This window comes from Calidris pugnax, unplaced genomic scaffold, assembly GCF_001431845.1.
Source record: "Calidris pugnax isolate Ruff unplaced genomic scaffold, ASM143184v1 scaffold19, whole genome shotgun sequence".
NCBI classification, from domain to species: domain Eukaryota; kingdom Metazoa; phylum Chordata; class Aves; order Charadriiformes; family Scolopacidae; genus Calidris; species Calidris pugnax.
Window position 1 is genome coordinate 1,034,526 of NW_015090775.1, and position 27,485 is coordinate 1,062,010.

The 27,485-nt window shown below is 40.6% G+C and overlaps 1 protein-coding gene across 11 annotated transcripts in view; it reads right to left on the reverse strand.

The window, feature by feature from the left end:
- KIAA1217 (KIAA1217 ortholog) overlaps positions 1 to 27,485 on the reverse strand; it is a 357,518-nt gene that overhangs the window by 95,050 nt on the left and 234,983 nt on the right. For 8 of the 11 annotated variants that reach the window (XM_014946368.1, XM_014946397.1, XM_014946462.1 and 5 more), the window contains one exon: positions 9,310 to 9,505. In XM_014946368.1, the coding sequence (XP_014801854.1) occupies positions 9,310 to 9,505 (196 nt within the window). Of the gene's footprint in view, positions 1 to 9,309; positions 9,506 to 18,256; positions 18,338 to 27,485 lie in introns of all 11 variants that reach the window. The other 3 variants (XM_014946387.1, XM_014946377.1, XM_014946420.1) reach the window with 2 other exon arrangements.

Below are 27,485 nucleotides of genomic sequence, written 5' to 3' on the forward strand. Positions count from 1 at the left end.
TTTGAAATATTTTTTTAAACCAAAATGCCAAGATCCTTCCAATTTTTCTTGGATTTTTCTTTGACAGAACTGTAATATGTAAGACTATGGGTGGCATAGGCACATATTGTTCTCTGCCCTCCTCCCTCCCCTCCCCTGCGGCTATCAGATAAACAGAGACAACATATAGCTGGTGTCCTTATCACCAAATCCTGCAACAGTTGTGCAGACACAGGCTTATTACAGTAACAACTCTCGCAGTGCGGAAGACATTCCTCAATGTGCAGTTCTTAATTTCCAGACCCTAAAGACTTGACTCTCCTATTTTACCACACACATTTCAGCTAGTTGGAGGTCATTGCCGTGATCTTTGTGGTATTTCTAGCCTGAAGCTCTTGTACTAGCTTCTGATAGCTACTCCCTGCTGATAATCTGTCCCCCACATTCAGAAAATATCTCACATTATCCTTAGCTGTCTTCAAGTACTAAAAGAATAAAAAAATTAGATCTTTTAATGAAATAAAAACAATTACTTATTTTATATAATTTTCATCCAGAATAGTCTGAAGAGTTTTGCTCAAGGTATTAAGTTGTTTGATAACAATTCCAATAAAAATGGGAACTTTTAAATTTTGTCCAGTACTATTTATTACTGCTATTTCATCCTTTTCTGCTTTTTACAGTGACTTGCTGTAATTCTGCAATAGTTCTGTTACCTAATGAAAAAACACATGGAAAATTCAGTAGTTATAAAATTTCTACCAAAGTGTTATGAGAAAAAAGGTTTTAAACTGTCACTCAAATACTAGCAGTTTTCCACAAATGGATACGTTTAGCTGGGTAAGAATAAAAAGCAAAAACCAAAAAGAAAATGGACAACTTTTTTTACCTCAAGAAAAACTGGTATTTGTCTTATCTGATTGCAGATAAAACCCTGTGAAACAGCCTACTGACAGAAGACAATTTTGTCCATACACTTATGTCAGCAAGTCCATCAAGTGTGGACATTTACTTCTACCATGTAGAGAGTTTGAGGCAACATTTCAGTTTAACCCAGCTCCCCAGGTGGAAACCAATGTTCTGGCAGGATGACTTTTTGGACAATAACTGCATCTCTACCTTTGCTCTTGCCACAATAGCCCAACTGACCAGGAAGATGACTTTTTCATATGCCAAACTGACAAAACAATGCCAGTAAACTTGGAAGAACACAAAAATCGTATGATACTTAATGACAAAATATTAAAAAAAAGACAACTAAACAACTCAGTGAGATGAACTAGAAATTTCATGTGTTCCTCAGAGGGCCCATAGGTTCTGCCATGCTGCATTTACCTCAGTTCACATTCACTAATTTAGCACAATAAAATCAGAGATCTACACACGAACAGGCACAGGACAGGCCTACGCAGGCTCTCACAGCTGCACTGCTAGCTAATCTCCAGCATTTTAGAAGCTCTACCAAACTTGATTCTGCCGATGGTTTGTTCCATCCCAACAGCCAGGTTGTTGATGTAAAAAAGTACTGGCCTCACAATCTACCCCTGAGAAAGACCACTGAAAACCAGCTGCCAGTTAGACTTTAAAGCGTTAAGCCCTACTCACCTTGAAGGCCACCCGTATCTCCCCTGCGCAGCTAAAAGGATGCTATGAGAGACACATGAAAGGCCTAGGCCTTGTTAAAGCCAAGATAAACAATATCCCTCATCCCCACAGCTGGTCTATTCATTGCAGATGGTAATTGGGTAGAAACAATGGTACCAAGTGCTTGTCTTTCATGAAACAGTTCAGTAGTTTATTTATCCAGAAGGGCTCCTATCTTGAGAGCTGCTCAGACCACTGAAGACAGGCTGAGAGAGTTGAGTTGTTCAGCCTGGAGAAGAGAAGGCTCCAAGGAGACCTTATTGCGGCCTTCCAGTACCTGAAGGGGGCTACAGGAGAGATGGGGAGAGACTCTTGTCCAGGGAACGTAGTGATAGGACGAGGGGTAATGGTTTTAAATTGAAAGAGGGAAGATTTAGATTAGATACTAGAAAGAAATTCTTTAGTGTGAGGGTGGCAAGGCACTGGCCCAGGCTGCCCAGAGAAGTTGCCCCATCCCTGAGGGGGTTCAAGGTCAGGCTGGATGGGGCTTTGAGCAACCTGGTTTGGTGGGAGGTGTCCCTGCCCAGGGCAGGGGGGTTGGAACTCAATAATCTTTAAGGTCTCTTCCAACTCTCACCATTCTATGATTCTGTTGCCCCTAATATCCCAAGAGAGTACTCTAATCAGCAGGCTATCCACCAGCCTCTGATGCAGCAATTATCCTCTTATCCTGTTTAAAATGGGCTACCCTATAGCCAAAAATGCAAAAGACGGAGAGAGAATGAGAACAAAAACAAGAGACAGTCTTACATGATACCACAGAGACGACAGGATTTCCCTTTGAGAACAGAAATCTGAATTCAGGCCCAGCAGAGTAACTATGCATTAGAATCACAACCTAAATACATAAACAGTATTGGAAGCAACAACTAAATCCAAGAGCCATCCTCATTCAGAGACTTGCTGGCACATACACTGTGCTGAGGGACAGGGCAGTACTACGCTTCTCTGCTTGGCCAAAATCTCGCACGTCTTGCAAGGCATGGAATTGCAATACACTTTTTTTCTTTGCATGCCCCAGGTGCAAATGGTCTGGTGTTTGTGTGACTTACTGTGTTAGAGATAGACTTACAAATTTTACCTAACGTGAAAATTAGATCAAATTTGTCCAAGTGATAGCTTCTCTGCCAGGTACAACCCATGGGACAGCTCCATCTGGCCTCCCACCTTTCCTCTGAAGGGTAGTTTGGCCTGTACAAGCTGTTCCAGCTGCCAAATCCCTCTTCCAGCAGACACCAAATGCTGAAAGCCTGAATTGCTGCTGCTAAATCAGAATAAGAAATGAATGTAGAATAGGACAAAGACATCTGTGTGCAGGCATGATTTGGGGTAAAGAGGAAAGCCACTGCCACCCTAACACAGCTTTATTCAGTTGATCAGTTTGGACCCTAAATACTCTACCTCTCCCTTTATCTTCACCACTTTTCATTCTGGTTTATTCAGGTTACAAGGTCCTGCAGTATTTTCCCACTGTGTATTACCCAACATGGTGAGGTCTCATTTTCAGTTGGGGTCCTTTATTTTTACTGCAGTGCAGATAAGTAAGAAAGACTGCATTCAGAAAATATTTAACAGACACAGCAGTGACAGATACAGACTTGCATAGCTAATGGTTTTATTTAGCGCACAGCACATCTACCCCAGTATCACTGCAATGAACCCACTGGATCCATGCCGATACAGCCTGTTGCAATGGAGTCAAATTCAGCATCTAAAATATACTGCTCGTCAGCTTTTGAGTGGCAGACAGAATGTGCTTCTATTGACATAGTATGTACTAAATAAGATCTCCTTCTTTGAAGCATTTTTTTCAGGCACAGACAAGACATTCTCTTATAGGGGGAAGAATGTGTTAAGTAAGCAATAATTGAGTGCACAAGTGCTAGCCTGGGAAGGCCCTTATTTCACTCCTCCATATAGCTGTCTTTCATAAATCATGTAAGGGCAATAAATGAATCAGATAAAACTCCCAGCACTACAATATGCCGATATGATTGTTTACTTTCTTTTGCTCTTTTGACGCAAAATATTTCAGGTAAGAGGTGTTGGTGTGGGTTTTTTTTTTCTTTCAAAGTCCAAAACTTCAGCTATAATTTGAAGAAATATAAAAGAAGATAAAGTCTAGAAAAGTTGGACAGGAAAACTGCTGTTACCTTAGAATATTTTAATTTCCCAGGATCTGTGTTTAAATTCAATAATTGGAACTAGTTGTTTCTGGCTGCTTTTCCTATAGACCTGGCAGCCCATGTTAATGTATCTGACCATGACAGCAAATATTTACATGACCTTTTTGCATGTTGGCTGCTTTGCATATACTGTAAAAAGACAAGATAGGGAAAATTTCTTTAAGATGACTGAATACATTAAAGCTATACTCAGCCTTAACTTGAAATGCAGTTCCCATGGAGTTCCTCTCCCATGAATTAAACTGAAGATTCTGCTGACTTCATTAGGCTTGAATCTGGCCCTAAGGGCTCTGAGAGGGCAGTGCCACTCCTAACAAATCACAGACTTTTCTTATAAAATTTATGGCCATTCATATGTCTTCTACCTGATTTAACATGCCTATTTTAATTTCTAGCTCATAAATAGTAAACAACAATTAATTACCACCAAGATAATATATAAGTCTACCTTTAACATTTATATTTTTCTGTGTAAGTCTTACAATACATTGCATGCACATGTATAGGGGGTTATTTCTACCATCGGGTGACAAAAAAGTTTTCCTTTGTGTAAAACTGTAACTCTGGCCCAGAATCTCTTTTAAACAGGCTGTGCAAGAAATGCTACAACAGATCTGGGTGTTACTATTATAATCAGTATTTCCATAGAAGGTGGCAGCAAACTAATTAATCAGACACTAAAATCTGTGCCTGCTAAAACTTGGGGTTGGGGGCCTAACAAATAATGTTCAGAATATTCCATGATTGTTTAAGACCACCCCCACGCCAGTCCTTACGTGGTTGTGTGATTTTACTCCTGTGGTGACAAAAAAAATGTAAATGTTGGCAGAATCAGACATTTCTGTATAGGCCTTTCAATGCCATCTAATTTTAGGCACAGGTTTGACAACGAGGAGGTAAATCATCCTCTGCTTCTCATTCATCTGGACCAGAGCAGCCGGGAGCACTGGCCGGGACACCCAGAGAAGGTGCCTGCAGCCTGTGAGCCATAAAACTTCATCCTCCTCAGTGATTTCTCAAACCCACATCCTTGTGCATTTATGGAAATCCCTCCTAATACCATATTCTTCCTTAGTCCAACCCTGCCTGTACAGCCCCATCCTGCAGGAGCACCTACAGCTGTTACTGCAATTAGAGGTGTTAATCACACCCTGCCCTTCAGGGCTGCGACTCAACCACCCCGACCACTGGGTCACCCACAGAGGATGCCAGCACCTGCCGTTACAAAGGGTCAGGCCCATCCTTGGTCCAGCTGTGCCACAAGAGAGACTACAAGTGAAAACATCTGTCAGTCTTCATTTGGTTGTGGGGGTACCCAGCTGCGGTGCGGGCACAGGCTGGCTGCTGGGCACCTGTCAGGTTCTGCTTCCTCCAGGCAAATTGCAAGTGAAGTTCGTTGAAAAGCTTTTGAGCACTTTCCAGGTTTCAGCTGATTCCCGCTCTGACAGTTTTGCTAGATAATTTTTTCCCACAGTTATTGCACTGGAAGAACTCCCAGCTTTCAAATAGATATTTTAAACTACATCTAATTTTCTCTTGCACAGTGAATTAATTTATTTTAATATCTTGTTTCTTCTCCAGGCTGCAAATTGATGAGACAAGTGCTGATTTCTGATGGACCTCTTAGCCAAGAAAGACCTTCATTTTGAAAGCTGTGGCTGAAATTTTAAATGGGCCCACAATTGGAATACTGTTCTCTGCGTCAACTCCACATGGCATGCCATACCCTCGCATGTCAGAATACCACATCCTATTAGATTAGTCCCGACTGACAAAACCATGACGTTGGACTAGCCAAAATGCATTACCGCTATTCCTTCCTAGGCTCCCTGTTAATTTAGACCACAATTTAAAAAAAACCCTGACTCATATGTAGTTAATAAAACAGGAACCTATAGAAGAATCAGAATTTCAAAAAGAAAACATCAGGTTTTACAAACAACATTGAGATATTAAATGTAAAACTAATACAAATTCACAAAAGTTGGTCATTTTCCTCACTGAAATTATGTTGGCTGAGGATCAAAACATAATTTCTATTTAAATTAGATTAAATTTAAAAATTAATTTATAAAAGGGAGGTGATTACACATCGCTTGTTTAAAATCATGTGAACAGAAATACTTTCATGACACTTTTAAAATTGAAGTTAAAAACAGTTTCCTGTTTTTTAAAAATAAACACTCCCCTTTTACTGCTGGAAGTAAAAACAATCCTAACAGGGCCACACTCAGCAAAGAGTCTCAAAATAAAAATCTCAGAACATTGCTCATGGTGGTATTAGAACACACTGGCAGAAAAGACTGAAAAGGACAGTACTGCAAAAGAAATGCATTGAAGAATAATAATCTAAACTTGAACTATTTCAGAATAATTTAAAACAACCATTTGCTATTAATAGTTCCTGGAACAACTTGAAAATGACAGACCATGGGGTGGTGACAATATACTACTTCCTATTTGGCTAGTATGGTATCCCTTAAGCTATACACATAGCTGTGACCCCTCCTGAAATGCAAGTGGGAAAAGGCTTATTTTGCTCCAGTTTCAAATCTAAAAACTCTCAATTCAAATGCTTCATATTACATTGCTTCCTTCTTTTTTTTTTTTTGGTGGGGTTTTTTTTGGGGGGTGGGGTTGTTGGGTTTTTTTAGTATATGAAAAACAGGCTGAGATAGGGTGCCTTGCAAAGTCCGAAATCCTGGCCATTAAATAAAATGGCACTGCTTCACGTGACTGTGCTTCCCTAGGACCTGGATAACACATTTCAGCATATGCAACAGATGCTTAAAAAAGGGTTTAAGAGGTGGGGCTTTTTTGGGGGGGTGGGGTTGTTGGATTTTTTTAGTATATGAAAAACAGGCTGAGATAGGGTGCCTTGCAAAGTCCGAAATCCTGGCCATTAAATAAAATGGCACTGCTTCACGTGACTGTGCTTCCCTAGGACCTGGATAACACATTTCAGCATATGCAACAGATGCTTAAAAAAGGGTTTAAGAGTGGACTACTTAAGAGTGAGCTTCTGCAGCTCTGGTCCTCTCATCTCAGCAAAGATACTGTTGGAAGTGGAAAAAGTGCAAGGAAGGGCAATAATGATAATCAAACATTGAGGATGGTTTCTGGATGAGGAACACGTTATCACAGCAGCACTTCTCAGCCTGGAAAAGAGATGACCTGAGGGAAATGACAGGCCCACAACATCAGAGATGGCTCAGGGGGAACAGATAGCAATCTAATGTTTGCTGTCACTTCCAACACAAGGACAAGGGGGCAGGACATTAACTTAGAGCAGATAAGCAAATACAAAACAAAGCAAGGGAAAAGCGATGGTTGGGCACTAAACCAGTAAAGCTTGCTGCCAAAGTCACAGCTGCACTGTTTCGGATGTGAAAAATTTACATGGGTTCAAAGGGAGACTGAACAAATACCTGCAGGAGACAGCTCTTGAAGGTTATTACACAGGCAGAAACCATTACCACCAAATCCCTAAGCTAAAGATAGCTGGAGGCAGGGAGAGTACTTGAGGGAAAGATCATACATACACATACCTCCCCTGTTCTTACTCTTGCCTAGACTAGCAAGAGCTAGAATATGGTCCCTCTTGGGGACAAAATATGGGGCTGGATGGATTCTTAGTGTAATCCAGTATAGCCCTTCCTATAACCTACCAGGCTAATTCATAGTGATGAGCACTTGATTCTTTTCCAGAAACAGTGCTGTTGTATTCATCTCAGATGACACTGACAATGAGAAAGCTGTTTCTAGTTCAGCTTTTGGGGGAGAAAACACTGCACAAAGCACTGGTGCATGGCAGGCCACTCCCTTTGATGCCAACAAAAAACTTTCTGCAAGTTGTTTATCAATTCTCAGCTCACATGCGAAACAGAAGTTCAGAGCTCAGATACCCTATGTGGCCCGGGGTAGTCACTCAACACCAGCTGAAACCCACATGGTGAGGCTGGAGTGCAAGTTGCAGATGTACCTGCAAAGACCCAATACACTTGACATCACAGAGAAGCAAATACATGTTTTCAGGAAAATCTCAAGGTGAAGCAAGCCATTCTGAGGACACCCTAGCCAGCAGCAACATACAGACAGAGCTGAAGCCGTGCAAGTTGCAGATGTACCTGCAAAGACCCAATACACTTGACATCACAGAGAAGCAAATACATGTTTTCAGGAAAATCTCAAGGTGAAGCAAGCCATTCTGAGGACACCCTAGCCAGCAGCAACATACAGACAGAGCTGAAGCCTCTGCACGTATAGTAAACATACATGTGCTACATGCTTGCTCTTAAAAGCACCTCTAAACCAAAAAGTCTCATCTAGGTTGGAGCCTTCAACTTTTCTCCCCAAGGAGCTTGACATATTGGTGGCCCAAAAGGCTTTGGGAGGGTGGCAGTGCCACTTCATGAGCTGACATGAGCAGGGAGCAACCCCTTGTACTCAGCCCCACTGCTCTGCACTTGCCAGCTCTGGGGGTGGCAGAGACCCCTTCCAGCCCTGTTTTCTTCTCTTTTCTTGTGTTTGTCAGATATCATAATACTCTTGACAGAAACTGTCTTAGATTGTTGAGGAATGAGTGTAAACCACCGTGACAAGCTTACAAGCATGGTGTGATTTACAGCCCAGCCTTTGGTTTATGTCACCCTGTATGCTGGGAGATGAGTCTACAGGAAAGCAGAACTTCAGTTTATTACCTCTGAGTAAAAACCTGCCTTCCTCAGCAATCCGCATGCGAGTTAATGTCGCCTTCTCACAGCAGTTTAACTGCCCTCTGGTGTCCTCCCTCAAAAAAACAGCTTTTACTCCTGCCATCCATCAGCTGAGAGCAGAGTCTCCAGGACAAAATCCACTCTTGTAAAAGGAGCTCTGGTTCACAGCTGGGCTTAATTCAACCCTGAGATATGGGAAGAATGTGGGAAGCAGAGACGTCCACCTGTGCTATCATATCACCCATGTCATCATGCAGATGGAAGGGCACTGCCCCAAAGTAAAGGGCATCTCTGTCAGCATACCCATTCAAATCCTCTGCCTGGAAAGCTACTGCCACGCAAATACCAACTTTTTCACTAAGAGCTTGATCTGTCAGGCGAGAATATCTCTAGTCTTCTTCCAACCAGATCTGGCTTTGAAGAGATCTCCTGTCTGAAAACTTGTACTAAATTCACTGCCACATAGTGTACAAGCTTAGCAAAAAGTATTTGCAATATTGCATTTTAACCATTAGTCAGCATTTCGTGTCAGGATCTGTGTCTTTCTCCTTGTCTACCATGTTCCCAGCACACTTTCAGATCTTATGAAAATAGTTTCACCATTCCCCCAAGTTACTCAGCACCCCACACTGACCTCACTTCCAAAAAACAACCTGACATTAAAAATAACGGCCTACCAAGGTCTTTAATTTTTTAAACCCAAACAATTTAAAGACTATTTTCAGTGCACAAAGGGAAAACACAGGCTAAGAGCAGAGAGGAGAAGGACTGAAGCAGGGTCTTACCCAGTGATCTTTCCTTCGTTTGGTTTGCCGACCTCACCACGGGAAGGCTCGCCCGCGTACGGCTGCCCCTCGAAAAGGGGGTTGGAGAGTCACCCTCGGACATGGCCTCTAAGGAATCAACAGATGCTTCAGAGAGGTGTTCTGTCTGGTCACCCAAATTGGGCTGTGGGCTCTGGGATGGCTTTGGGCTTCTTGTCTGCAAAACAGAACGTTTCGTTATTGGTCTACTGAAACTGGAATATGGGTGGAAAGAAAAAACAAAAACAAAGAAAAGAAGGAAGAAGTCCAAACTTCTTCAAATCCTGGTATGCTGAAGGTCACTTCTGTGTAGATTATTTAGGAAAACAGTGTTGTTGGGTATTCCGCTATGGTTTTTATGGTTATACATCCATATTGAAAATTTTGCTGCTAACAAGGCCCTGAGGATAAGATACGTGCTGAGGAGATGCATGGTAATGCCATTCCTTGCTGCTCAACCAACCACTATAGCATAAGCGTGTCCATACATACACACACACACACACACACACTCTTATGTTGACAAGTCTACTAAGAAAAGGCCTCTGAAAAGAATTACTGTGATGCAGCTGTAAGCTATCCATCTCAGTATATTCTGCTGTGCCATCTATGAAAGTAGTGTGTAGTAAGGCCAAAATAGCCATCCAACTTTTCTACCTGAAATCACAAACAACTATTTTGCTTTTTGTTGCATCATATAAACATGAAATGTCTTCATTAACTGACCAAATTAAGTATGATTTTTACTTCAATCAAGCAATCATACTAGTAAATTGATAAACACAGTGCCTGGAAAAAGCTGACTCTCTCGGGAGGGGAGGGCAACTGTTTCATTTATGCACTTCTACTGCCTCATCATTCTAAGATCTGCCTAATAAAACCACACTCAATAGGAGATACAATGTCCTGAACATTTTTTTGCTAACCGTAAGTGACATTGTAAGTGCTTTCTACAAACAGGGGTTACTTTAAGAACTATATTCAATACTGTTCAGTGAAACTCTCTCAACCACATGCTACTACTACTTTGGAAGAATAATTTTCCAGTCTCTCAAGCAAATTCTATATCACAACAAACGAAAATAGACACTGTAGAAGCAGAAATTCAAAGCAAAGCAAGCTTACTCTGTCCCAAAACCAGTATGTAAATATCAACTTTATAAAGGCCTATAATCAGCATCAGGGACAAGATGTCATAAAACATATTCGCTTTCTTCTTCCCTGTCATTTAAGGTCAGATGCTAGTACATTAAAAATCCCCTGTATTAAAATCAACTTCAACTCCTAGGTTTGAAGATGCTGTCAAGATCCAGAAAAGATTTTGCTTCTTTCTGGAAAGCCAAGATGACTTATCTTGCTGACATGTGGTTTCTTCAGTGGTTTTCCAAGTGAAATTAGGTGAGCTCGTTTCAGCAATAGCATGCATCACATAATATTCCCTATGTGACCTTGAAAGTATGAAGAACTTTAACTTTTATTAGATTTTCATTAGCTGGCTACAGAGGCCTGCTGTTGCCAAGTTGTGCAGTTGCTCATGAACTTCTGTAACTTAGAAATACCTCACAAGAAAATGAAATCCTCCAGAACTTTTCACTTTTGAAATGCTAATATTAAAGTATTAGGTATTATCCAACGTCCTGCAGTGAAATTGTTTAAGAGCACTGAATTTTTGCAGGACTTAAGGCTAACAGAGTTTGCTCTCAGCAAATTAAAGTATGCTTTGAAGTGCCTCTGACACGGTCAGCACTAGTCTGCAGGTTGTAAATACAGGGACTTGTGCCTGAAAATTTACAAAGGTGACAAGTGACCTGCAAACACAGAGAAAGAATTTGATTAGTCAGTACTTCATTCAACTTTCCAAAATGGCTTGGGAACCACAACTGCCAAAGTATTTTATTTACGTGGGCATATTACAGAAGTACTACCAAGCCAAGTCATTACAGCTTGTAGTTCCTTGTACTGATTAATGATTTATCTCTATGTATCCATTAATAGGGAGCTAGAAGGCACTAATTCTCACTTTGCAGAAAACCATAACTAAAACGAAAACAAGATGCAAAAAAAAGCAACAAGATCAACCTGCTAAAGGTCTTTAGAGTTTGCTGTGAAGAAGACTGCTTTTGTTTAAGAAAAATAGAAAATTTGATAATATCAATCCAGCTTATTTTGCTTTGCTTTTGCTTAGTTTTTGTTTCTCTTTCATTTGAATCCCCAGATGTCATTTCAGACATGCAGTTGCACGTACATAGTTTATCGACACACAGGAGCAGGTGCGTATGGAAGCAGTAAGGGGATACTCCATTACCAGAAGCAACAGACACAGCTTCAGCTGTGCCGTCGCACATCGTGTCCTGTCAATGCACAGATGGAGACAACCTCAGCAATGCTGCATTTCTTTGGTTGTCCCTGGGGCAATTCTTTAGAACCTAACATACAGCACCTCAGATCCCCCTGGATGATAACGCCAGCATTACTGTGACTGAAAAAAACCCCTTTTGTCATCCCTCATTCCTCAGCCCAAACGGAATCATAGAATGGTTAGAGTTGGAAGGGACCTTAAAGATCACCCAGTTCCAACCCCCCTGACCTGGGCAGGGACACCTCCCACCAGACCAAGCTGCTCAAAGGCCCATCCAGCCTTGAACACTTCCAGGAATGGGGCATCCACAACTTCTCTGGGCAACCTGGGCCAGGGGCCCACCACCCCCACAAGTAAAGAATTTCTTCCTAATATCTAATCTAAATCTCCCCTCTTTCCATTTAAAACCATTACCACTCGTCCTATCACTACACTCCCTGATGAAGAGTCCCTCTCTCTGCAGCCCCAAGAGGAGTACCAGAGCCTTCTGAAGCAAGGCAGAGGCACATCACAGATTCTGCTCACACCTGAAGCCCAGTCCTGCTCTTAACATAAACCAGTACAAATCCACTTCCCACTCTAGGAAGTGGAGTACTGCAAACATAAAACCAATGTCGCTATTAATGAGATCCACCATCTATACATGTACCTCTTATAAAAGGTTTCAAGCTATTTGTCATGCTCGACTTGTGTAAACATTGCATTTCAGGAGTAATTCCAAATTTTACACGACAAAACCCTCAAACACAGCCACAACAGTGGCTATTCAAGTAACTGAGAGATATGAGTGCATCTTTAATAGAAAGCATTCTTATTATTGGCAAAGAGCACTGGGACTGATGCTACTTAATAACCAAGTGATTCCTAGGCAGCTCTTCCTAGGAAAACCATCCCATGAAGTGGGGAGAGAACAAGCAACATTTATGGAGCAATAAACTACAAGGACTTGTAAAGACAGTTAAGAAAGGAGGGCAGAAACCTTCAGCATTATCCAATCCTTGAAAGAATTATTCAGCATGTTGATTCCAATATCAAATAAGATAAATAAGACAGATGGCAAAGAAATATTTCATAAATTATACCATATATATTTTTTTCCACAGAACATTCAATAATGTATTTTTAAATTATTCAAAAACTTAAAATAAAATTTCAGTAAGTGTCCCTTTAAATACTCAATTTTCAGGAATGAGTGTGCAGTATAAGCATTTACAAAATAAATATTCACCCTACAGCCCATGTTTTGGGACCCATCAGAACCCAACTGCTGCTACTAGAGTCAGGATGCCCCTGTAACCACATGTTGCACAAATCCGGTGGAAGCAATGAAAGCTTCTGCTCCTTTGCTCATGTTTGCCTCCACTAATGCCACCACTCTTTTGTTCTACTCAGTTTTATAGCTCTGCTCTTCATAACATCCTTCCATGCTCATTTCCACTTATTTTCCATACCAATTTAGATAAATGAAACCTTTTTTTTCCTTCTTTTTCTTTTCAAAATTGTCTCCTGTAAATTTGTTTCACACATTTTCACAAACAAACAAAGAACTAAGAAAAAAAATCCCATGACCTAAAGAAGGATTTAATTTGATCTCTTGATCAATTCACACTTCTTATTTTCTGTCTCCAGGAACTTGCTTAGCCTTTATCTTGACAGAAACGTCTCTCTTCAGGAGAGAAATCTGATCATACACATCTTCAACATTGCTAGCATTCCTGGCAGTGTACAAATGGTAAACAAAGACAGCAAAAAATAATACAGCACTAGTGAAATAACTCTTTCCAATCAACTGCTCTAAAGAACACACTTAGCATAGGCAAAAAACCCATTCGAGTGTCTTCTTGACATTTCAAATAAAGAAGAAAAATGAAAAGAAAAAAGGAAATCTGCTTTTCTTGACCTTCAAGTAAACTATTCATCCTGTGACTTGTGCCGAAGATGGCTACTGGATGCATGACAGACTGCAAATATGCATATAAACAGGCTGTGTTTAACGTATGATGAATTTATTAACTCTGAAATATTGCCACAGCACATGAGCTCTTATTACCACAGCAAGAATATTTCTTCATCACATTTGCGTCAAATTGTCCAAATTAAAGTTGTCTGAATGAAGAATCTGCTTTTTCCAAAGATACAAAGTCTTTGGGGTCCTGTATTATCACAACTACAAGGTTTTACTTGTCTGGACATGCTATTAGTGACATATTGCTGTTGGAGAGAAAGTGAATACTACCCACATGGTCTTATTTTTAAGAATTTATTGTAACAATGTTTTCCATAGCACTTTCTCAGAAAAGTTTAATGCTTACACATGTCTATATAAACTAAAGTTCATATTACATCTGTGCAATGGATGCATTAGGATACTCTCTCTCACTGGGGGAACTGGGGGCAGGGAGGTGATTCAGCAGCTGAATGCAACACAAAACCATCTTTCACGACAAGCTCACTTCTCTCTGTGTGTTATTTCCCCACTGTGAGATGCAAAAATGTGTGGCATCTTCCTTTCAGACGCCACCAGTTGGACACAGCACCGTGCCATGAGCAGGCGCGTGCCGGCATCCACGCTCTCGGGACCTGAAGAGAGCAGGAGAGCAACTGCCCACTCGACACCGAGCAGACTCTGGAGGAGTTATCTGTACTATTCCCCGATGCCTGCTCATGGGCCAGCGGATGTCTCTGGCTTTTATTTCTATATTTTGAACACAAACGTTTCACTGTTTTCTGTTATAAAGCCAGTCCTTGCTCACGAGAACTCTCAGTTTGGTGGCAATATTCATTTCTATGAATTCTATTTCTATGAATGCCCAGAAGTCTTTCCCCCTTGATAAGGAGAGGCATAGTGCCTGAGCCATGGTTGCCCATCATCCCTACCACTGAACCAAGGTACCCCACTTGCCTGCAGCCTCCCTGACTTTGAGGCATGTTCTGTGTTGGATGCTGCCCAACCTCCCCCTCGGCTGCTGGTCCAGGGGAAAGCCTGAGTTCACCGTACTCACCACAGGAGGAAAGCAAACACAGCACAAATCACAGAGCCCTCCCTGCGTCACGGTAATTAAGCAAAGCAATGAATTCAGTGTACATGAACCTAACGTACAGCCCTGGTGAAGATCTTTTCACGGTCTGAGGAAGGGAGGAAACAGACTCAGAAGAAATTTCCCAAGTAAGGTAAAAGAAAGCATTCCCCTTCCCTCCCAGCATGAACAAGAAGGAGGGGAAGATAACTCAGCCAGTGGCACCAGCTGCCACAGGAAGGTCCTGCATTAAAACCTGGTAAGGCTCAGTCACAGCTACACGTGAGCCCAATGCTACAGTGGGGTCAGGACGCCACACTGAGTGGTTATTTTACTCATTTCTGTGTATGTACCTAAACATGAGGAGGAACTTCTTTACTGGGAGAGTGGCAGAGCACTGGAACAAGCTGCCCAGAGAGGTGGTGGAGTCTCCTTCTCTGGAGACATTCAAAACCCACCTGGACACGTTCCTGTGCAACCTACTCCGGGTAGACCCACTTTGGAGGGGGGTTGGACTAGATGATCTCCAGAGGTCCCTTCCAACCCCATATGATTCTATCTGAAGGCAAAACTCCTCTCTGCTCATGACAGGATCTTTATCACCATTCTTTGTATTTGCTGATGCTGACCTCAGTTTCTTTCGCCTAGCAGAAAAAAACACACCTAACGATGTGTCAGAATTTATCTGCCATATTTTTAGGTTGGAATGAAATTCAAATCATCCTAAAAATCTGCACATTTTCCCAGGAGCCTTGCTAGCTCCTGTTGGTGGCCAGCTGCATGCTCCCTGCTGTGGCAAGCCGCCAAAACCCATTTCTTTTAATCCTGAGTGCTGTGAATCACAAGCAGGACATCCGCAGGCTACCAACTCCTGCTCGTCCTTCGCAGGACTATGGTTCATTCTTCAGCAGATTGATCCCTAGAGTTATCAGAGAAAGGTTTTCATGAAACTTTGTTATAAACGACTGACATAAAGCAACATTTTCAAACTTTGGTTCCTAACTGTAAGCACCTAGATAAATTGAAGCCTGTTCTTCAGGAAAGCTGTGTGTTTACAGTAAAGATATTCATTAGAAGCAATAAAAGCTGTAGGTGCTCAGCACTTAAGCTGCCAGACCCCTTATTCAGATGTTTAATTGGAGGAACTTGCATTTGAAAATGTTGCCCTAAGGAACTCAGCAGCCAGTCTAAGAGCAGCTTAATTGGTCTGGACAAGTCCAGACTGAAATATGCAACATGCTGTGGCATCTCTTTAGAATACATGAAATATCAGAAAAACCCAAGTCATCCACGTTACAGTGAAAAATATTCCTGTCCAAAACCAAGGTTTTCTTTTTATACAAATGGCAGCCTGAGATTTTAGGCTAGAAACTGAAGTAAAATGACAGACAAAACTAACAGTCACCCACTGGCACTAAGCAAAAAATCACACTGAGTGAAAGAAGTCTTTCATATTCAAATAAAATTGTATAACTCTCTGCTTTATTCTAATGCTCTGTGACATGAAGTATTTACTTATATGTGATAGCCAAATTTAAAAAGTGACTGATCACCTCGCTATTTTTCCCCACAAAGGCTTCCATGGCTCCATCAATTTTGCTCACAGCAAAATTTGTTCTTTCACAGCCTCTGTCATATTCTTGCATCATAGTTTCGGTTTATTATTACTTTGTTTAAATAAGTTATCCATAAATTCCAGCCTGGACATCAACATTTGTCTTAATTAAAATCTTATGGCAGTTGCAGTTGGAAGCTATTTCTCTTTTCTCTCCTAAAAAACCCTACTGTGAAGTATTCATGAGGCAGCGTGACCCCCCGTTCCATCCGGGAGATGGCTGCATTTCATCAGCAGCGGGTGAGGTAACTCCTACCTACACACTCCCCAAAACCGTCCTGAGAACGCTGCAGATTAAAAGGGGTGATTTAAACAAAAACTGTCATTATGCTGATTAAAGGGGAAAGATCTTTACATGCTCAAAACCACATGCAAAAAAGGAGGGGGGTGGGGGCAGGGAAAGAATATATACCAGATGCCTAAATGTACCTAGGGGATAGTGTGTTCTGATTCAAGAAAATTATTATCTACCCATCCCTGTTCTCCCACACATGTCCCTAAGGAAAAGAGGAGGAGGGTCTGTTTTTGTGGCGTTTGTTTCCCAAAGCAAAGGAATGAGATGTGGCTGTCCTGGAAAAACCTGTTTTTCTGTGTTTCTGCAAGCTAGGAAGGAGTTCTTCATTACCATGCTATTTTAAAAATAACCAAAAAAAAGAGCGATCAACACGGGGGTTGGCGAGTGGGAGCCAGGTCTCTGGGGCAGGGTGTGAGCTGCCCTCTGTGTGGGCCAGGCTGGTGGGTGCTGCCAGCCCCCAGCAAGAAGAAACACCCGGGAAAAGCAAGCAGGAGGCAGAGGGGCATCTGGCAGCAGCACACCCACGCCAGAGACTTATTTTTAGCCTCTACTCATGGAAGTAAACGTGTGTGATGAAGTGCTTATCAGAGCTTGTTGCTCTGGCACCTGGGGAGAGTTAGGGGGCTGCTGCAACAGAAATGCTATAGAAGAGAAGAGCTTCTCCTGCTCCTCTCTTCCAACTTGTCACCTTGCCCTTTCACTTCTTTTTCCCTCCCTCGAGGCCATCTCCTTGGCAGAGGAGGGAGAAGCCTCACTGCTCTCCACACCTCTGCCTCTCCCACCCTTCCCTGTGGTCGGCATGTTTATTGGCCTACTTAAATCCTGAGGTGGAAACAAAACGAGTGGGGAAATCAGGTGCAAATAAGCCGCTGTGCACTCTGCATGCTCCAAAGCCTCCTCCTTTGCTTGCAGCATGTGCCATCTTGGTGCTTCTCCGATTGCGCTTTTGACTGCAGTAGAAACCATGCAGAGGCACCTTTTACATGGGTATCTAAAAGGCACGTGCACACCCACTGCCCGAGTGGGGAAAAAAAAAGTAATTGTAGTAGACATCCTTTCTCTATGGTGTTACAAGCCATAGAGAAATGGATGAGGAGCTCAACAGGGAGAAAGGCAAGATACAGGTGACTTCAGAGGTGCACAGTGCACATACAAGATGATTTTGCAAGTTGCAGAACCAAGCTTTTTTGCATGTCAAATACAAAAATATCTACTCCTGTGCCCACAGATCTGTCCTTAACTTTGCAGCAAGACTTTTACCTCTTAAGCCAGTTCCAAGTATGTATAAATGCATAAATAAAATTAGAATTGGGACAGCTGGTAAGGATCATTTGCTTATCTAGGACCTCCCACTGGATTTTGGTGGATTTCAAAGCATCTAAGACAAGAGTGTGGACTTCATGTCTATCATGCCACTAAAGGAAAAGTCAGAATTAAAAATTGTCAAAGGATGCACATGCATCACACTCCCATATGCAATTAATCTATATGAATGACACTTCACTGCTGTGAAATACAGAGGGAAAAAGCATGCAGATCCGTTTTTGTTTGAGAACGCTAGTTGTGAAGCAAGACACACACAGTTAAAAGGTAACAAACTCAATCCACAGCAGAGTGCAGAAAAAATAAAGTACAGTACTAACTCTCTGAGAGGATTCAATTTTCATCAAGTACCTTTGAATGTCAAGTTCTGAATGAAGGGAGACCAACATGCACTGCAAAACCTGTGGATCAAAGAGAGAAAAGAAGGGGAGGGGGAGAGATAATTGTTAACAGGAAAAGAAAATGGAGAACAACAGAAATTTAAAGAGAATAACCTGTGCATACTGAAAGTATACTGAGTAGAGGAAGAGAAGAGAAGAGAAGAGAAGAGAAGAGAAGAGAAGAGAAGAGAAGAGAAGAGAAGAGAAGAGAAGAGAAGAGAAGAGAAGAGAAGAGAAGAGGCACTGAAAAAAAATGAAGGAAAGGCACATGTGGCAGGGAACAATATGCTCTATCCATATTTAATATGCAGTATTCTCAGGACCCTTGCTGGACTCAGTTTGGATGCACTATGTGTGGTGGTGTGCCAAAGAAATGGTGAATGTTCTAATTTAAGAAGAGTTGAGCCACACAGATTCAAATATATATCTAGCAACCACTTCTGATGAGAAATGGCAAAATATGAATTCTTCCTAAGAAATTATACAAATCTTGGCTGGAGTTAGCAGCAGTCATTACACTTCTGTGCTGGTTTCACACTTACTACAGAGACATGGAATCCTTCAAACAGAACTCAGAAATACTGTATTGCTCTCAATTAGCCACAACTTTTAAAGGAATGAAAGATAAACTACGGTATGATTTAAAAATATTCTCCAATCACATCTCTCTTCACTATTCTGCATCTGATCTTAAAGGACACAGAATGTGAAAATGTGGTTAAAGGGGTTTAAGGACCAAAAACCAAACATTTTTTCCTCCAACACACGAATGAGATGCAAATAAGAGGAGAAATTGCCTACTGCTGTTTGAGTCCTTTTAGGTGGAGGTCCTGTATTTTCCTTAATTTTCATTTGCCTGCGGCGTAGATGCGGGGATAAAAGAGATTTTGTATAGTGCTCTAAACAGCCTTCTCTGAGCAATCCATTCCTCCTTCAGCTCGAGTCAGGCTCCCACGACAACTGCTGCTGCCCCGTTCAGAGCGTGCGGCTATTCATACCAGGCAAAGAAATGCAACTGCTTTGATAACAAGGACGTCATTGTTAAAGAATCTTATTTAGCAAGTAATTATAATGCCAACATCATAATTAAGAAAGTAATTCAAAGAATCTTTTGAATTTTACAAACCCAGAGGATATGAGCATATGAGAGCTGATTCTGGGGACGAGATAAGCAACATATAAGTATGCTGTGATTTTTCATGTTTTTGTCGATTGGATACTTTGGAAGGGCAGTACCATTTTATTTAAAGAGAACAATAGATCATTTTTCTCCCTATGATAAATGCATCATTTAGAATTGTTCAAATAAAATGCGATTTTTATAAATAAGCTATTTATGCAAACACAGTACAAATTAAATGTAGCCTTCCGGCAACAACTGGATAAATTCCAATTCCAAACCACAAAGACAAAACAGTCTGTTGCTAATGTCTCAGTAATACTGAAACTGTACTAGGGTTTTTCATGTTTTCATAATGTCACCACCCCACACATGCAAAACCTGAGAAGTTCTATTTGTCCTTTAATTAAATTATTCTCCTGATTATAAAGAAAAAAGTTATGGATTCTCTAAGGACTAAATCCCACCTCAATGCCAAATACATGAGACTTCCAAAGGAGAAACTCATGCTGCATATTTGCTTGACATTCAGGTGTGAATACACATCAAGACCACACTTTGGAAGGGACATTACTCTGCACAATGGCAGCATTAAAAGAATGCAACAATTGTCCTCCCTAAAGCCATTGCACAGGATCAACTCAAGCTACTTAGTTTCCTCAAATCCTGGCACCTCATGGGGAATTAAAAGTGTGTCACTTTTCTCTGGACTCTCCTACTCCCAAAGGAAGTGAAACATCAATTCTGACCCCAGGGTGGGTAAGGAAATGAGGATGCTTGGCAAAAACAGTAACACTTCTCACCCTCAATCCACGGAAAATATTGTCTGTATCCTTACCTCTCCCCCTCTTCTTACCGTAACATGGTACTTATTGTAATTTTAAAGCAAGTGGATAGACAAGGATTTGCAGTTAAAATATATAAAAGTAGTCCACCTAGATCCAGAAATCTCTCCCTCCTCCTATGGGAGCTGGTCTGAAATCATAAGGATATGATGCAGGATGAAGAGTTAGCTTTCTCTGAATAAACACAGGGAAAAATGAACCACGCAAATACAGAACCATAACAGCATTACAGCAGCACTGATTTCTGCATGAGGTAGCACAAGGAGGCAAACGAGGCCTCCACAGTGTTATGCAGCAAACTTCAGATCACGCAAAGAAGATCCAGACACGCCAATATGGGAGAAATATAATCAAGACCATTACTGCAGCCCACGTAAAGCCCTTATTATGAATGAAATTTGAAGACGTTTGGGTCTGAATCCAAACCTGAAGCATGGCTTCCTTTGGAACTTTCCAAAATATTTCTTAACTTTCTGTATTCCTTTCCAAACTCAACACCACACCAATGCCTTCATCAGCACTCTGATGACCTCAAGGGTATTTAAAGAGGCAAAACAATTATGATCTATTTCTTCCTTTCCTCCTAGATTGTAGGGGAATATTATTTTTTTTCCATCTGTGGGCATGCATAAGGATATATATAGTCCACAATGATGGGAAATGAATTCAAGGAGAGCTTCGCAATTTCCAAATGCAGCAAGGACTGCAATCTTGCCCACCCCAGGGACAGGTTCCTGGGACAATCCCCCATCTCCTGCTTCCCTCATTGACTCTGTCATTGTTCCAGAGAGGTGAGCTATCAGAGCAAATACCCAGCATGAGGGCAGAAACAGGATGTTGGAGTAAATCCCACAAACGAATAAAAAAACCTGGACTTAACTTATGAAGAAATAAAGAGCTGTAGAGTGCAGAACACTCAACTAATGTGCTCTGAGCAACCTCTGCTGGCCAGCAACTCCTCCTAAATGGAGTTGTACAGAACCCATGATTTCATTCCCATATACAAAAGTGCAGATTAGATGGCTTGAATGAACATTACTCGACCAACTTGAACAGCATGAGGACAATCTATAAAAGGTGAGCCTGTCTCAGTGAGCTAGAAGAATGACAGGGTTTTCCACTCTCTGTTACCAAATACCCTGAGAGCAGAGAGGCTTCTGTTGAGATTAGTGTTAAATCCTCATGCGTTGTGGAAGCATACAGCCAGAATACAGGAGATACCAACTCCTGTCCACGTTGGATTGGCATGCAAAGAACCAGAATCATGCAGGCAGGTAGACATATAAAATTAATATGGAGAAAATAAACAAAAAAGCATAAGTAATTTCCTGTGGAAAAGAGTGGAAAATGGTAAAGGCCAAGGAGACTGGAAACACGGCACAAACAGAACGGTTGCAGAGCCTCACTAATGGCAAGTATGAGCAGGATGGGGTGTTAAATAGAGAAAACTATTTTCAGGAGCCAGTCTTTATTGTAATGAGAAAGGTAGCAGAGACAAAGGAAGCAGCTGCCAAAAAATGTTGCTTTTGAACTTTAAACCTAAACAGAGTGAGTGGTGGCCCTGGAAAAAGGTGCAGAAAGTGAAGAGTCAGGAGAAAAGCACATTTGCCAGGAATGTGCTGAATGTCATCAAACGAAGTCATAAGAAAAGTCTGGTGAATACCACTTGGAAGGTAGTACCCAAAGGACTAGTGTGCAGTAACTTAGGGAGGACAAGGATTAATATCTTGGGGCTGACTGACTGTATTAGTCATTATTCCAGGGCCTTCAAAACAAGGGTGAATGAACTGTAAGTGTGCCTTGTGGGATCTGCTTGCTAAGCAGATCAAAGGAAAGTATTCACCATTTTAAGCAGGATCAGGCCTGTTGAAGACTGAAATTCTAAGTCACCAAAGGAAAACACAGATGCTTGAGACATTTGTGTTGATGATTTAGTAGGAGACATCTGTCCCCCTGAGTCAGTCTGAAATAATGTCACAGAAGGGTGTTAGGAGAGCAATGTGCCCCCACTGTGGGAATGCAGCACTGCTGTTCTTGCTGGCAGCAATGATACAGCCCAAAGTGCCTTTTCACTGAGGTACTGGCAGGGCTGTGAAAGTGGAGAAATCAAGGAGCACACTGAGCTTTCCCCTTTTTTTCAGTCTGTGCAATATACCCTTGATTTACGCTTCTGATGGAATTCAAAAGGGAAGTCCTAACAAAGGCAGAATACATTAAATGCGTTACATTTATCGTGGGTCACCCAGGAAGATGACACAGTTGCTGAGACAGTAAGTGGCTAAAATCAGAGAAATGCCTGGGTACGGTACGAAGCAAAGCCAGGTTAGCCAGGACATTCTGATGCCAATTAGCATTCCCTAGGTTTACAGTTTCTGGGTGAGATCCTGTAGAAACACGCAATCAGCAGACGCTGGAGGGAAACGATAATGAAAACACAAAGGGCTAGAGATGAGTATGTAGATGATGGTACACAACTAACCGAGAGGCTGACTCACAAGCCCTCTTAAACAGCTTGAAACTGAAGGAAGGAAATGAGGATCAACTGCCTATTTCCTGTGCACAATGGCCTTGTGGGGAGCATGCGAGAAAGTGATATTTCTCAACAATGCTGGGATGGGAAAAAGTCAAGTCAGGATGGTAACTCAGTTGGTTTCAGGCCAAAGAGGTTCTTGCAACAGAGATTTTAAGTGCGCAAGTATCTGCCAAAGAAGGGAAAGGTTGAAGTCTTTCATCACATGGAAATACAGAGTCAATGTACAGGATCAACTGGAAGCAATTCGCAAGACAGCATTTAAGCAACCGAAAAAACTGAGATAGCCAATGACAAATGGTTCAAAAGGAAGCACGGAAACAAAAAGACCAGTGAAATGTAAACCAGGAATGCAGTCAGAGAGATGAGAACAAAGAAAGAGGTCTGCACAAAACATTTGGACTTCTTATGTTTCAGGATTTACGTTTTCCAGCACACTCTACATCTACAGCATCCCTCTAACTGTATATGTTCTTTGGCTCCAAATCACACTGAAATGTTGAAAATGACACATATGTTAACTTGGCCAAGTTTTTTCTTTTAATTTCCAAACAAGAAAAAAAGTGAAGAAGGGTCTCCTCTTCATTTATGTTTTTGTCTTTTTCTCAGTTTTTGTCAAAAAAAATCCTAAAAACTTGCGTTTCATTTCATTTTAATGAGGATTAAAGCTAAGATATTTCATATAACTTCATATAATATTTAATAAACATTAAAATCAAACAACTAGAATTAGATACATCTTAAAACATCTCAAGGGAATCCAGATCATATTCCAAATCATATCATTTTAGAGATCTAAAACAGTTACACCATTGAAGTAAAAAGCAGGCTGGTGTTCAAGAGGTTCAGTTCTCCAGGGTCAAATAGCCTTCCCCCTTTTGCTGCCTCTCCACCCACGGGGAGGTGCTATGTTGCAACTCCTTTTTTTGCACTGTCCCAACAGAAATACAATATTGTATCTATACTCCAGTTCACAGGTAGTATAAAGGAAAACCATAACTTCTTATTCACCTTAGATGACTTTTAAGTTTAGGGTTTTTTAAGAAATAACCTGCAGGGTATTGTATATTTCAGTCTTGTCTCCAACATCTCCATGGATTTATGCTTAAGAGTATATAATTAAGGACATAATTAAGAATAATCATCTAAGAAGTCCATCAGACTATTTTCATTAACAAAGTTAGGCATGAAGTGATCATTTGGTTGTTCTTGGGCTGTAACATCTTTAGTGGTGAGTGCTTATCTTTGCTTTCCACATTTCACATAAAAGTAACCAAGAAAATAAATAAAATAAATTATTTCTGTATTTATTGCTCCAGTATTTAAGCGTCACTGTGCAATGCAACATGCAAACCCAGACTGGTTGGTGCAGGCTGGAAAAAAAATGATGATTAGGTCTTGCTTCTCTAAGGTAATCTGAACCTGGTTTGAATCTGTGACTCTGAACCTGCATCACACTTCCACGACGCTAAATTCTGTATGCAAAAAGCCTATATTCTACAGACATGGAAAACTGAAAAAACATTGGCTGAAAGCCTCAAAGTTGGTCGCCTAATGAGGCATATGAGTCCAATAGGAGGTACCTCACTGCGCCTCCCACTAATTTGGGTAAGATTTGTAAGGAACAGAGCAATTTTCAATTAGGGGTTTTCTGCCAGTGACGTACAATATCTGAGATATCTGGCAGTTTAAATATGGATTCAGACACTAAACTTTACTGAGTTAATTGGCAGGAATATTGTCTACCATTTTTCTGTATCTGTCCCACGGTTAGAAATGGGGACATTGAAACAAACACAGTATCTTTGTTTCCAATAGCCTGCCTCCTATTACTCATTCCCTTCTTCCTATCATTACCATCTCTTCTTGAAATCACAATATATTGCTGAAGATAAACAACAAAAAACTACTATGAAACTTTATAAAAGAATAAAGAAACAATGATGACCTAAGAAGGAAAAGATTTTCATGAGCTGTTTCCAGTATTTTGAAAAGTAAGTAAGAATAATAGACAAAATATGATGTTTAAAGAATATAGCTGTTCCTCTCTCTCATTTTTCTGTGGTATTTTCCTCTCAACTTTATTTAAACAACTGGCTGACCTGGTTATTCATACAATAACCATCACTGAAAAGCACAGTATGGTGCATGCAATGACAACTGATGGTCTACTGAGAACAACATCCTCTGAAATGCAGAAAAACGCATGGCCTTGTCATCTTCCATAGCTCAGATTTAATTGTAATGGGTTTTTTATAAGTTCTTTCTTTTTATACTGGGTTTTGGCCTTCACTATTGATTAAACGTACCTTATTTTTTAGGGTGTGATCAGGTCATCGTATTAAACCCTATAAAAGCTACTCAAAGTGATCAAAATTTGGATTATTTCCTATTTAAAATCAGAAGGTTAACCGGAGTTACTCCTCCCTTCAGTTCAAAAGAAAAACAAAATTACACAGTAATTATTCAGAGGAAAGCATAAACAAAAATGTGGCTGTTTGTTCCACCTTTCTGCTGAGTTCCTCTGTAAGACATAAAAACATTAATGGACAGGTTTTCTAACACCTGAAACCTCACAACTCCAAATGATGGGAGCTGCAGGTCTCTGCCAAGAACCACTATTTCAACTGCTGTCCTAGACAACTTTGGGGGCTGCACTGACTTGTGCTCAGTTCTTGTGGAAAACTATAAAATACTAAATTTATGGGCTTTAATGGGCCTGATTTCTTTTAAGAGCAGAAACAATTTAAAGAACACCCCCCAATGGTAACAAGAATCAATGCGCAACTGTAGCAGCAATGCTATTCCTTGGCAAGTGTTCTCTTACCACTTATTTCTTCATATATTAAAGCATTGTTAGAAAACTTTCATTAATCAGAATTCTCTTGACAGCAGGGAAATGGGTGAATAAATTTGGTTATGCTCACTTTAAACTGCATACAGCAGTAATCTTCCAAAAATGCTCTAATCCTCTCCCCCTCCAAAATCCAGTATCTTTCAAAAAGAAAAAAATTCTAAAATCCTTTCTTGTTTAAGCAGAGCCACAAATATGTCTAGTCATAGCCTTCTATTCTCCAAGAGTTACCAAGTTTTGGCTCCCATTTCAGTCTTTATAAAACCACTTTTCTTGCCCTTGGCCCACGGTGTAGAACAGAATTCACAATACCTATCTACCTTATGAGGGTTCAGTAATAATTAACTCATGAACAGTTTCTAGCACACCATAGGGAAAACTGCTATAGAAAAGCATCACATTTATACACCACATTAATTTTGCTCTTAACCTCTTGTAAGGATCACAAGGACTCAGCACTGTAGTAAGGTTTTGTTAACCACAGTCCCTAGATTTTTTCTTAGAACACCTAAAACTTTGAACCATAATATCAAACATAAAAAGCCTACCTGTCTTATTATTAACTGAATTTATTACCTTTCACCCTTTCTTGAACACATACCTGTCATTTACACAATTACAAGAGAGATATGAGCTCAGAAGTGCCTTTGTGCAGCATATACCGGCTTACACTTGAATAGTACATAGAGTAATTGGAGTGGAATCCAGCTGAATAAGTCAGTCTTACTATATCATAATATCAGTTATCTCGTATTAGTGAGATAAATATTACGTACATACAACACTGCACACAAACAGTGAGATTCTGCAAGGTCCTGAGTGAATCCTGGTTTTGATACAATCAGATATCACTGCTATGATACTAGGGGCTAATTAACATAGGCCAACATAAGCTTACAGAAAATTATCTTTACATCACTATTGCAAAACAACACTGTAAGTTTCCATTTATAAGGAAATTTAAATATTTATTTCAATTGCAGATTTTTAAATACATATATATTCAAATATTATATATTGTTCAAATGTCCTTATTGCAGTATGTTTCATCACCTGTTGCAAAACCTACTTCTTAAAATTACCTACTCACATTTAAGGAATACAATGAAAAACCAACAATAACCAAAGTATAATGTCAGCTCATTCATCAGAAATGTCAGTTCAAATATATCCTATTTGGAAACAATAGACGGATGCTACTGGCTTTACAAGCCTCACAGAGCAGGGAATAGAGCTAGAGTTGGATTTCAAGAGTTGATGTCATCATTGTTCCCAAGCCAGCACAGGGCTTTAAAACTGAAAAGAATCTACAGCATATAAAATGGTTTCCAACTTCTAAGGGATCCAGGCCCCACGCCAGTGGATAATAATTTGCAACACAGCTTAGGGTTTCTTAGAGGAGAAAATGGGGGAGGGGATCTAACACATTCATGCAGAAAGGAATGTGAGATTCCATATTCTTAAGCGCTACAAAGAGAGACGTCTATCTGAAACCTTGTTTTCTTGTATTGTGCATGTCCTCTCTTCAAATGTTTAAACATTTCCCAAGTTGGGATCTTAAATTATTTGTTCATCAGAAATTTTTCTTTATAGTTACAGTTCTAGCACCACTCATAAATGACAAAGTATCAAAAATTAATAGAATGTAAGCCTAATTTGAGCCAAAAGATATACTTTCCAGACATCAGAGGGAGATGCAGAGAAAAGAGTATGTACAGTTGAATTTTCTCTTTGCTGATTTAATTTTTTTAGCAGATATTCTTAGAACTGTTAAGTTCCAAGAAGGTTAAAACTTTGAAATGAAGTAACCTTTAGTAGAC